Genomic DNA, 12886 nt, shown 5'->3' on the forward strand with positions numbered 1-12886 from the left:
ATATAGGGTTCAAATTGCACATTGACTTTTATAAACATATTGTTGGACTTATATTTATAAATATCTTCCTAATATGAAGGACCAGTTACAGATACAAGTAGGGTTTAGGGTCTCATCCTGATGGCACATATGTTGTATAAGGATGGGATTAATATATTAAATCAATGGAATGGATTATACCCAGAGCCTCATCATCATTATAAATGAATTACATCCAGAGCCAAATCATTTAGATGATTTAGATGATGAGATTTGGGATGTTGGAGCTGATAGGATTTAGATGAGATTTTTTAAAGTTTTGAGTTGATGCCATGATGGGATGAGACCTTTGGGGACCTTGCAGGGAGTGAATGTATTTTACAAATGTGAAGGATGTGAATCATCAGAGGGTGGATGATGGTTGGTAGAATTTTGGTGTCCATGACTTTGCCATTTGATGTCGTGCTTGTTGGTTATGTTATTTTACATGGCAAAAAGGCTTTGTTGATGTTATCAAGGTTAATAATTAGCTGACCTTAAGATAGAAAGATAATTCTGAATGATCAGAGTAGGCTCAACGTAATAACATGAGCCCTTAAAGGCAGAAGTAGAAGGTAGAACAGGAAGTTAGAAAGATGTGGCAGAAGGGGAAGTCAGATAGATCAAAAGTATGAGAAGAATTTGATGTGCCATTGCTAACCTTGATGTTGAAGGGAGGATTGCAAGCCAAGGAATGCAGGAGGCCTCTAGAAGTTGAGAATGGACCCCAGCCCAACAGCCAGTAAGGAAAAAGAACCTCATTCCTAAAACTGCAAGGAAATAGATTTTGTCAATAACCTCGGTAAGCTTGGAAGTGAATCCTTCCCAGAGCCTCTCAGTAAGAGCTATGCAGGCTGACACCTTGATTTTAGGCTGACCTAGTAAGATCCGAGACTGAGGACCCAGAGAGACCAGTCCAGACTTTTATCCTAGAGAACTGTAATATCAATGAATATTTTAGGTTGCCAAGTTTGCAGAAACAGAAAACTAATACAGTTAACGTAGGTGTGCAGTCCGATCACGAGTAGGTTAATGGCACAGACTTGCACAGTGAGCATTTGGATCTCACTATCTTACACTCTCTTCTTGTGGAAGAGGAAGATGGACAGTCTAGTAACTGCAGCAAGAAGCCATAAGTACTTCCAGTATTGGAGTCTTGGGGTACTTTGAGTATTATTGGCCCTTCTTGAAAGTGACCTTTCATGGTTTAGTTCAAAGCCATTAACAGACACAACTTTCTTAAGGAATAAGAGCCCTTAAGCTTTCTTACTGGCCCTTTCCCAATTCTGTATGCTCCCTTTTCTTGATATAGCTGGGGTCCAAAACCCTTGGTCCTCCTCCAGGTCATAGTAACTCTTATACATGCACATAGACATATTCGGCCACTCAGCCCTTTCTTTCTAATAGCCAATGAGGAATAGTTGAGTACTATTATTTGTAGGCTCTTCCTTGCTCGCTGATGGCCTGGCTTCTGCAGGGAGTGGCACAGCAGATGTCTCCCTTAGCTCCAGCCAACTTTGTTTCCAAGTCTGATTTGTGTTTGGAATCGAGTAGATATAAAAATGGGGAAGGAGTCCAATTGCCATCATAGACTCAATCTGGGAGTCAATAATATATACAGGTGTTAGAAGAGAGAATGGTAGAATTTACCCCATACCTTTCCTGCTCTCAAGGCCAAAGCGTATGTGTGACCCCACTACCTCTTTGTTTTTTTATTTTCTGACACCTCTCTGAATGATAGTGTCTTGATAGATCTCCGTTTTCTTTGGGTTGCTTACTGAATCAACTTTTATTCAGTTAAATTGCATCTGAGGTGACTGTTTTCATCAACTGTGTGAGTGAAATCACCAAAAGCCCAGTGTATTTTGTAATGCTAGTCTTTTTGGGTTTTATAGAACATTTTCTCAGAGAAAAAAACCTATTTCTTCAAAGGGGAAAAAAGGCCTTTTCAATGCTTCAAGACTCATAGGAAAACCTCATGAAGATTTGAATATTTTACAAACCACACGTTATTTAAAAAAAAAAGTAAATTTAATAGTTGGTATATGATTCACTTAATAGCTGTGGACACAGGTGCCCTGAAGAAGTGCTGTGCCAGAACTGTAGGTGTTATTTCCATTTCTCATTGTAATTTGCTTAATAGCTGGATCTGATTTTTTTTTTTTTTTAAATTAGGGCCCATGTATCTATGATCAATTGCATAGCAACAAAGATTAGCAACAAAGATTCTCATTTGGCCTCTGGTTTTGTAAAGCATGAAAGAGTTAATACAACTGAAAAGAGAACCGACCCAGGCTAATTTGGGTCAAAAAAGGTTAAAAACAACATGTCATTCAGCAGCCAAAGTTATCATGAAGAAGGGCCAGACCATAAAAATGGTCATCTCTGGGGCCAAGAATGGAGTTCAGGGAGGTAGAGCACTTAGTACAGTTTCTTTCTTCTTGGTGTTTACTGTATCTTGTAGATTAATGTTTCACTCTTTGTTTTATTTTGGTGCTAGGGTTACAGTATTTACTTGGTAGAAGAGTGAGCAAATGGTGAAGGAGAGGTTTGAAAGATAGGAACTATAAAATAGATGAAAATAACTGTCAAAAACCAATCTGTAAAAATGCTACCCTTTTTTGAAGTTTGCAAACCTTAACCCAAAATCTACGTCTTATGCTAATATTGTGTTCTAAACATCATGAAAATAATCTAATAATCAATTGTCCAGAGTTATTTCCTGAAATCTTGTAGCTTTTTTTCTCTCCAGCTTTAGTGAGTGAAATTTTTGCTACTTTTCTTCATCTAGACAACTTTTGGGATTTATAGTTCAAAAATAAGGTTAGGACTTACAGAGTTTCAGCTCGTCAGCCAGCTGTATAATGAGAAGTGACTTGGAGAAAGATGTAGCCCTAAGCAGGGAGCATATTTATGAGCATATTGAATAAAATGGCAGAAAGCAGAAACATTGGCAGTGGGTTCCTTTGGAATGTCTTAGAATTTTATTAGAAAGAATGTCGGGAAATAATATTTCATTTAGAGATTTTATAAATCCCTTGAATGCATGTGAAAAAACTCTGATGCAGATTCTCACTTAATCTTTTTGTGGTCCTCAACTTATTACACATATGGGAACAAACTCAAACCATTTTTTTCAGCTCGAACCTTTGCTGTCACATGTTCTGAGTACATTCAGCAGGTGATCTGCATATATATGCATATATCTCTACTAAATCAAATAATTTTTCAAGACCTGTCACAAATAAGAGTGTAAATGGTAGTTAGGCATTTCTACAAACTGTGAAAGCAAATTCTCAGTTAATTTTTATCCAAATTCTCCATATTTAATCACATTTAGAGGCTGCGCACATAGTATATGGAAGCCAGGACCTATGGAGATCAAAGCAAATCATCACCCTTCTACCTCCACCCTCTTCCCCTATCAGCCCGCCCCTATATCCCTGCCATCCCTCTGCTCTGAGTAGAGTCCAGAGTGCTTCACCCTTTACCATTCATGGCAATAATCGAGAGAGCTTGCCTACCCCACACCCCAGATATTCTAATTCCGTAGATCTGCATTTTTAACAGTCTCTCATTTGCTGCTGATGCTGCCAGTTGGGGGCTACATTTTGTAGCTCTGGACAACAGTGACAACTGCCTGTAACTAAGGGGAAGATGATAATGAAGCTTTTGGGTCTGGGGGAGGGGGCAGGAAATAGGGGTCATCTAAGTCACTACCTTTAACCAGGTTTCTATAACAAAACTACTTTTTCCCTTTCACAGAAGCAAATCCAGAGAAATTCAACAGTCGTTTTCGAAATAAAATGTTCTATGCAGGGGTAAGTACATATTTTATTTCATAATTACTACACATTAATTAATATACATTCACTATTGGTAATAAAGTTGATAGCTGTATTAAAAATAATTACATACACATTTCAGATGTTTACTTGCAGGGTCTATGTATGGTTAAGTTCAAAGTCTTGGTTTAAGAATAAAAGTAATGTCTTATGTTAAGATGCATGTCTTATGTTAGTTGGCAGAAGAGACATAGTTTCCATTATCTTTGAACTTAAAAACCTGAGGCATCATGTTGTACTGAAGGAATGATACTCAAGGAGCGATGTGATAAACAGACATCAGAGCCAACCTAGAGAAAGGAGAAATTAGGTAGACTGAAAAACATATGGAAAATCTTGGGTAAGAATGACGTTTTCACAGGGGTACACATGTACTAGTGTTTGGATGAGAACCTGGCAGAGCATGGGGAGTTTTTCATGGAAGCTCATATGAGGTTAAAGATGAAAGGGGGCCCCTTCTTTTCCTTTCTCTTCTTGTTCAAGGACACCCAGAAAGAAAAAGATGGCCAGAAAGAAGGAAAAAAGATCTCCAAAATATGGATATTTTCAAAAAGTGTTCTTTAAATTTTTACCACTGGAAAAAAATTGTACCGCTGGATAGAGGGAGTTGAAAGAAGAGGGGGCGAGTAAAAGATTGTCTCAGCCTCTGATGGACAACTAGGAAGGTCAAGGAAGGTGGTCAGAATAAATCTTCAAACTGATCCTTGGAACATCTACTTTTTTACTTTCCTCCTGTGATCTTAAATTTTATTATTGGTTATAGTTTGAGAACAAAAAGATTTCAACTTGACGGCCACTGCACTCCTTTGCATTCAGCAAAAGGAGAACTTGTTTTATATTTTTGCATCATTTAGAATCATTAGGAATTATCCATAATATAGATACAAAGCTTTGGCATAACCGTGTAATTAAGAATTTTTTTTTTTATTTCCTTGTGGTATAGGCAGCTTTTTCTGATTTCCTGCAGAGAAGCTCCAGAGATCTATCCAAACATGTTAAAGTTGTTGTAAGTATTGAATGTGTCGACTCATTTCATTTGACTATGAGTATATATGTCAACAAAAAAATGAACCCCAAATACCAGTTTCTATACCTAGATTAATCAAGAGACTTCATAGAACTTTAGAGATCATTTAGTGTCATTCATTCGATCAACATTTTTGAGCATTTAAATGCATGTCGGGCACTCTCTTAGTTGCTGGGGATGAAGACATAAATAAGGCGACTAGTTTCACTCCTGCATAAACCCACAGTTCAGTCATGGAGAAGGGCACGTGAATCACTGAAGAACAATATAATATATATTGTCATTCAACTACGTATATAATATGGTGGTGGCACAAAGGGAGAAACGAAAACTGACCGTGGGGGATCAGGGAAGGCTTCATCGAAGAGACGATGTTGAACTGGGCCTTGTGATAGAATTGGATGCTCACCGGACAGATCTCTCTATCTTGGGGCTGTCTGAGAGCTCTGCATTTTAGGAAAGTACTTTGATTTGATTTCAGTCTTTTGTGGTGCCTCGCTCTGTAACCTGGTCCAGGTTCTTTATCACTGAATAGATTTTCTTTTTTGCTTTTGGTGCTGTTTCTTCCTAGGTCTCTATCCCAGGTTGTGGAGCCGCACTGCTTAGAGGCAAGGGAGAGGGGAAGTTATCTCTCCCCTAGGAGCTGTATTTTTAAATAGCATATAATTAGTTATTACGAAAGTCGCAGAATGTTTTCTTACAGTGACGAAGTTAAAAGAAGGAATGAGCATGACTTTGTTGTACATAATATATAAGTAAAAGAAAAAAGAAAGACAGAAAGAAAAACAGATGGAGAAGAAAGAATGGGGGACATAGCAAAGCATGAATTTGTCATGGCATGGGTAAAGAACAGAATATGTGAGAGGAGGGGAGAAATAAAAGATACGTGAGACTAGAGAATAATATGATATTAAGCTAATGGAACACATAGGAGCATGAAAGGACACACATTTGGAAATTTTGGACTCACGAATAAAGGTTTATGAGACAAATCAGTTGAAACAAGGGACAGTGGCCTTTACCGCTCGTGTCACAACCCTTGACATCACTGTCAGATGTTTGCGTTCTCATGCAATAGCAATGAATAGTATCTTTTCATAGCGGCGACTCTTGAAAACTGGAATATTGCCTTTTTCAAGCTAAATGCAAAAAAGACACATGGTCCATTGAACCATAAAGATCTTTATTATGATAAAATTAAGGCTATGAAATTTAAGTAGCAGCAACCTTACCTCAAACTTTCCATTTCTTCAGCTGCCTGCAAGCCAGCCAAAATATAAACTTTCCTGTTTCTTCCAGTATTTCTCACATTTAGAGGAACATCAGTAGCACCTGCCTAGGGAACCAATGAGTGGTGGGCAGTGGCCACATTGAATGACATCCACTGTTCAAGTCGGCTGAATTGAAATTAAACTCTGTATACTTCCTAACCACTAGAGAGTTTTTCTTCCACATCTGGAAGTGCTATTGATGATAAATGTCTCATGTACGAATGGCTACATAGCAGAGATCAAAAGAAGCTTGCAGAGGGACCAAGATGGCAGCCAAATAACTAGGAAAGATTTACTATCAGTCGGTAACTATAATATTCCAGGTGGATTGGTTTATGTAATCATATCCTTTTTTATGTTAGAAGAAACATCAGAAACTAAGACATTTGAGATTCAGTCCTAGGTCTACCTTTATGAGGCATATGACTTTGTGGAGATCATTGAACCTTTCAAAAGAGTTTACTTTCTCCATTTAAAGCATACGTAACAAGACAGGTCTTTGAAGTGACAATTATTGGCCATTGCTCTGTGACACAAAGGGGCACCGGGATATTTCTATGATGACATCACTGTATGTTTTCTTGTGAGATAGAAAAGATGGAAGGTTAGCTAGGACAATTGGGTGTACATATTACAACAGAACATCCTATCTTTGACACAGGGTGAAGTCAGTGTTTCTGAGGTAATAGATAATCATCTCTCACATAAATGTAAAATACATAATAAACACAACAACAAAAAAGCAGAGGACAATAACAAATATAAATACAGCATTATTTTCCCTACTTCTGCATTTTCCTGTTGTATTGACTTATCAGTATGTAAGCTCATACACAGAAATATATTTTGCATGTAGATATTTTCCTTTGTGTGTGAGGTAAGGAAAAAATTGAAAACTGCTATTCTGGAGATTTGCCAAGTTTAAATGCAATAATATGTAAAAAAAAACTTTGTAAAGCACAATACATTGTAATGTGTCCATCCTCATATAATTTGATGAGTTCCTAGAATCATTGACATGTTCCCTCGGAGGAAAAGTTGAAAGTTAAAAAACGATTGTTTTAAATACAATAATATTGATTACAGTTTTTTTCTGTAATGCAGCAATACTGCTTTGCATGCAGTATCACATTCTATTAATGTACCACATTCTATTTTTAAAAAGCTTTTCACTGCTTACAACATTCAATCTTGATAATTTAAGATGTCTATATTTTTTATTGGTATAGTCATCTATCAACTCATTTCAAGTCCTTAAGTAAATTAGGAGACTTCATGTTTGCTTAGTGTCTGAAAGTCTTGTAAAAACACCTTCAACCGATATCTAGAATATGATTCCTATCTAAATAACATATTAAAATATTTTATTTAGGACTGTAAGATTTCCTGGAAATGACTTTTGAGAATGCTTATGAAAAGTAGGTGCATTAAGATCATTTGGGAAAAGAAGGAAACACGCTTGACTGCTAGCAGAATCCTTGCTCTGAGATTGAAACTCCTCCTAACGAAATCTTTGAAAATTCTCAGGGAGCTTGGGGATGTTTTACTTCTCTCTCCACAAGCGAAGATGATGGGGAGATTCTCTGATGACGTTTGAGGAGAGCAAGTATAAAAGCAGGCTTTATGCCTTTGACATTGAGAAGTCTATTGTCGTGACTACTGTTTTCCTTTTATGACTTTTGTCATCAGTGGTAAATGAGAAAGGGACATGAAAGCCTTTTCTTTGAGTTTTCCAAGCCAAAATACCTAGTAATGATTCAAGGTTAAGAACGATGGCAGTTCCCGGGCCTGGTAAAGCTGTCATCTGAATCAATTTTCAATCAGAGTAATGGGATTCACTTAAGCAGAGAGAAGTCAAGAGGAAGACCGTGGCACATGCTCGTGTCAACCTACTTGCTTTCGATAATTTTTTTAAGACTTGTGACTAGTTCAAAGCTTTTGCTTTTTTCTGCTTTGATTATTTCAGTGTGATGGAACAGATCTCACCCCAAAGATTCAGGAACTGAAGTTCCAGTGTATAGTATTTTTAAATATACCCAGGTAAGCGCCGTTCATGTTGTTTCCTTGGTTTGATGTGAACTCTGTTTGACTTGAGGTTATCTGTTTCATTATAGAAAATTTCCAGGTACAAACATTGAAAGTTGGTTATCTTAATAGCTTATTAAGAGTTTCCAGATATGACAATGTTGTGTTCCTTGGTTTGTTTAGTGTTCTCTGTGGTAAATGTGTTTTGTTTTGTTTTGTTTTGTTTTGTTTGCATGATATGGCATGCGTAGTCTATACTTATCCATCCTTAAGAGCCCCAGGCATCTCTCTGGAGTGGAGCATTTTAATTTAATTCTCAAATTACTGATCCTTCCACCCCCCAAGAACGATAGATAGATTTGAATAAATCTCTGTTCTCAGTTTCCCAAAAGCTGTTAGAAAACCTGCCAGCCCGATTTTAGTATGGAATTCATTCAAAATCATTGCCAGATGATTGCTTTGGAAAAATAGGATCAATTAGAGTGGCATTTTCTAGTCAGAATGTCAACTCTCTTTGGTGCTATTATATATACCTCAGGAGAAAGGGGTATTTAAGATGAACTAGTTTCAGAATAAGCACATTATCTCAGTGGCATAAAATTAGATTCTAGGCTCCCAAGCCAGGATTTTGGAAGGGATGGATTTGTGACCCTTTGTTATTTGCAAAGCAGACCACTCAGACACAAAAATCTGCAAATAAGTTCTATTTAGATTGAATTTAATTAAAATGTAAGTCTATGGCTAGGAAACCATCTTAAATATAGTTTTGATTATATTTGACTGCTCAGCTCAGTATAGTTATATACGATCCTGTTCCAAAGTATTTCCTTTTAGTTATTTAAATAGAAGACCTAGATTCTCAAGAAACAGTATTAATTTTCTTTAATTTTTCTTCCTCTTTTCTCGACATATCCCTTTTTCATCTTGCTTCTCTCCCTTCCCCATTGTGATTCTTATTCCTCTACTTTTCCAATTTCCTTTGCTTCCCCTTCCTTTCTGATCTCATAGCTTTTTTTTGCCATCCCTTCTTCACTCTTCCCTTCTGCTGTGGTTACTTATTATCTTAGATATGTATGCGATAGTGAACGCTTACTCACCTCAGTTCTCTTTCATTTTTTCCACTGGCTGGAATGCATATGTCTGCCTCTAAGACCAAATCCTGAAACCACCCATCCATAATTCATGGCGTATCATAGAAAGCAGACATATATGAATTATAGAGTGATAAATGTTGATAAATAATAAATTAGGAGAGAGTTGGGCACCGCCGCATGCTTTAGTTGTAAAATGGTGGCTCATTGTCACAGACATATTTTGGAGATGATGATGAGTCCATTTTTTTGTTGTTGTTGGAAGGTCTGCAATAGAAAACTTTCGTGAAATAAACATTGGATCTAACTATAAGTTAATCTCTAATGATAATCACAAGAGTAATGGGATAAATTTAATTCCCTTTTTAATCTCATCTTGCAGATATTGTGCTGGCACAATGCCTTGGGGGAACCCAGGGGATCACCATGATTTTGAACCTCAGCGTCACGATGATGGTTATATTGAAGTCATCGGGTTTACCATGGCCTCTTTGGTGAGCAATACAACCATTTTACTGAAATGAAATGTATTTTAGTCATAGAGCTTTTTCGTTTCGTAGGACTTTGGTATAATTTTCTCTCCTGCCTTATCAATCGTCGATAAACTTCATGCGATATGGAGTTGCTTGGGGAAAACAAGAACAAACAATAATTCTTTATGCCGCTAAAAAAATTGATGCACATTTGTTTGAACTTCAAAAATAAATATTATTTATTAATTTTCATGATGAATTTTCAAATGAAATGCAAAGTTTTCATGCTCATTAAAAAGCGTTATGCCACAGACATATCCCTGCATGATGCAAAAACCTTGCCATTTGACACTTTTTTGGTTCACTGAGGACTTGAGCATTTAGGTAAAAAGGAAAGTGGTCATTTGCATTCATCTGTATCTTCTCTGCTTAACCATAAGATGGGCATCTCTATTATCACAAAATTATTGAATATAGAAAGAAGTCATTGTGACATTAATGAATATTCGGTTTTCACAGTATTGAGATCACCTTGCATTTTAATTTGTTTGCTTACATTAAAAATGTTAATTTATATAGTGTAAGTATAATTTCAAGCAGGTTTGGCCATGTATTTCAACTTCTTATTGAATGATGAGGAAACCAATTAAAATTATGATTATCATCTTATCTGGTGTAAATCAGAACACACTATCAGTTTATAAAGCAAATTAAAATAAAGCTGCTACCTACAGTCTTTGGTTAGCACTAGATTTGTGCTGTACTTATGCTTAGAAGCAAAAAGATTGTATGTCTTGTTCTAAACAATCCAAAACATCTCTTTTCCACTCATTTCATGGACTCTAAATGACTTTTCCTCAATCGCTTCCAATTACTGAGATTTAATAGAATAATGTAATGGTGACTATGGCAAGAATGTTCCTCACCAGAGATGGTGATGTTGCTCATTAAATCTGCTATCTCTGGAATGAAACGGTTGCTAACTGTAAAGGACTAGGTTAGGGTTGACCTATTCTCAGAGTTGTGGCTCATATACAGCTTTTTCTCTCCAGAAGTTTTTATATTAATTACAGCAGAAGCCTCGGCCAAGAGCAGATAGGAATAAGTTCAAGAAGGATATATGCAAGGAAGAATTCTTGGAGGTGACCAGAATGGCCCCAAACCTGGCCCTGAGTGTTTTACTCATTCATTTCTTCACGGACCCAGTGAACATTCATTGAATGTTTACCACGTGCAAGAGCATCCTAGTCCCAATTGTGTGGTAGAAGGCTATCAGGAAAGAAATATCTAAGCGCACATCTTTGCCTACCTAGGCTTGGGAGGGTCAGGGGACTATTAGACACTTTCTCATTGCTTTCAGGATCAAAATCTAAATCTTTACCTGGCCTGCAGGATTGAGTTCCTCGTTGATTCTCCAGCCTTTCCCACCGCCTCTTTGCTTTCTTCCTCAAATGGTCTGTGACGTCCAATAGAGCTTTGAACCTTCCTTGCTTCTTTTCCACCACATTCTGTCACTTTCTAAAACATTCTTTACTCTTCATTTTCTGTAACTTCAGTCCAGATCTGTTCGTGTCAGGTTCTTTTTGTAGTCTTTTTTGATTCGAGTTGTTTTTGCTTACAATCCTGTAATTAGTGTGTGAATAGGAAAGAGAAGGCAGACTAAAAGTGGGTAATTGAAGGAGAGTTTAATGGAGGAATTCTTTACGAATAATGCACTGGGTTTGTGAGAAGCCGTGATGGATGGCGTTATATTCCTGAGCTGTAGGCGCCAAGGCAAGGAAGCAGTCGGCAATGCCAGAAAGAGCGCTGTTTGGCAAGGACCCCTTGATAGGAGTAGTATTTGCTGAGCGGAAGCAGCCAACCTGTGCCAACCTGAAAGGGAGGGAGCTAGGGACGTGAATACAGTGTCTGACTCTTGTCCTTCAGACCTTCTGCTGGCGCTTCCCTCTGGGGAAGTCAAATCAGAAGCTAAAGGTCGAGGGAAGCACTGATGCAGTCTAAACAGGTCAGCCTCACGGAGTAAAGAGGAGGGCCAGGAACGATGGAGTGCCAGCTGGGAGTGGCAGATGGTAGATATTCATCACTCTAGTGAATCTCTGCTACAGAACAGAGAGCCAAATACCTATAGTTTGCAATGAGTAAATGTGACAGAATAAATGGATTTTTCCAAGAGAAGAAGAATGGGACTTGGCATTCTGGAAAAAGGGAAATTTATATACGCTTGGAAGTATGAGAGATCACGGTCCTCTGTGGGAACTAGAATTAGTTTCATAGTTTAGACGGAGGTGAAAAGTGAGAGTGATAGATGATGCTGGGGAAGCAGGCAGGGGCCAGATCATGGAGTTCATTATGGAATTTAACTAGGAGATTTGACTTTATTCCAAGGTCACTGAGGAATTAGTAAAGTGTGTTTTTTAAAATATTTGGTACGGGAAAAATCCAACATGACAACAGATGAAATATTATATTGAACCCTCATGTACCATCACTTAGCTTCTATAATTATCACCTTACGGACAGTGTTATTTCTGTTCCCACCTATAACATCCTCCATATATTATTTTGAGTCCCAGAGAGTATATCGTTTTATCTATAAATATTTCTGACTATGTTTTTAGAGGACTTTTATGAACACAGCCACAACACAATCTTATCTAAAAAAAAATTAAAACAGTAACACCTGAATATCACTAAATATCGACTCAGTGCTCTAATTTCCAATTATCTTGCAAATGTCATTTGTTTTCTTATGCTCTGTTTGTTTGAATCAGGATCCAAATAAAATTCATTTGTCGTGATTGGTTGATATGACTCATTAAGTCTCTGTAGGTTCCTACCCATCTCTCTCTCTCTCATTTTTTTTTCATTTATTTGTCGAAGAAACCAAACCTTTTGCCCTGTAAAGTTTCCCTGAGTCTGAATAGTGCTGATAACATCTCTGAGGTATCAATTAACATGTTCTCTCTTTCCTGTTTCCTCTAAGTTGATAGTCAGATCTAGATGAATCAGACACTTTTTTCCACCCCCCCAAATCTATTTTGTAGGTAGTGTTCTCTTCTTCCAAAATAGGATAGGTAATTTCTGGTTATCTCTCTTTTTTTTAGTAGTCTTTCGTGATCAATGTCTGGATCTAAGA

At 37.3% G+C, this 12886-nt stretch overlaps 1 protein-coding gene across 1 annotated transcript in view; it reads left to right on the forward strand.

Annotated features, from left to right (window-relative positions):
• Positions 1–12886, forward strand: part of DGKI (diacylglycerol kinase iota) — a 273413-nt gene that overhangs the window by 101713 nt on the left and 158814 nt on the right. Inside the window, exons 15-18 of the mRNA XM_023530296.1 lie at positions 3784–3839; positions 4807–4869; positions 8128–8201; positions 9660–9771. Coding sequence (XP_023386064.1) covers positions 3784–3839; positions 4807–4869; positions 8128–8201; positions 9660–9771 — 305 coding nt within the window. The remainder of the gene's footprint in view (positions 1–3783; positions 3840–4806; positions 4870–8127; positions 8202–9659; positions 9772–12886) is intronic.

Source organism: Pteropus vampyrus, unplaced genomic scaffold (assembly GCF_000151845.1).
Source record: "Pteropus vampyrus isolate Shadow unplaced genomic scaffold, Pvam_2.0 Scaffold48, whole genome shotgun sequence".
NCBI lineage: Eukaryota > Metazoa > Chordata > Mammalia > Chiroptera > Pteropodidae > Pteropus > Pteropus vampyrus.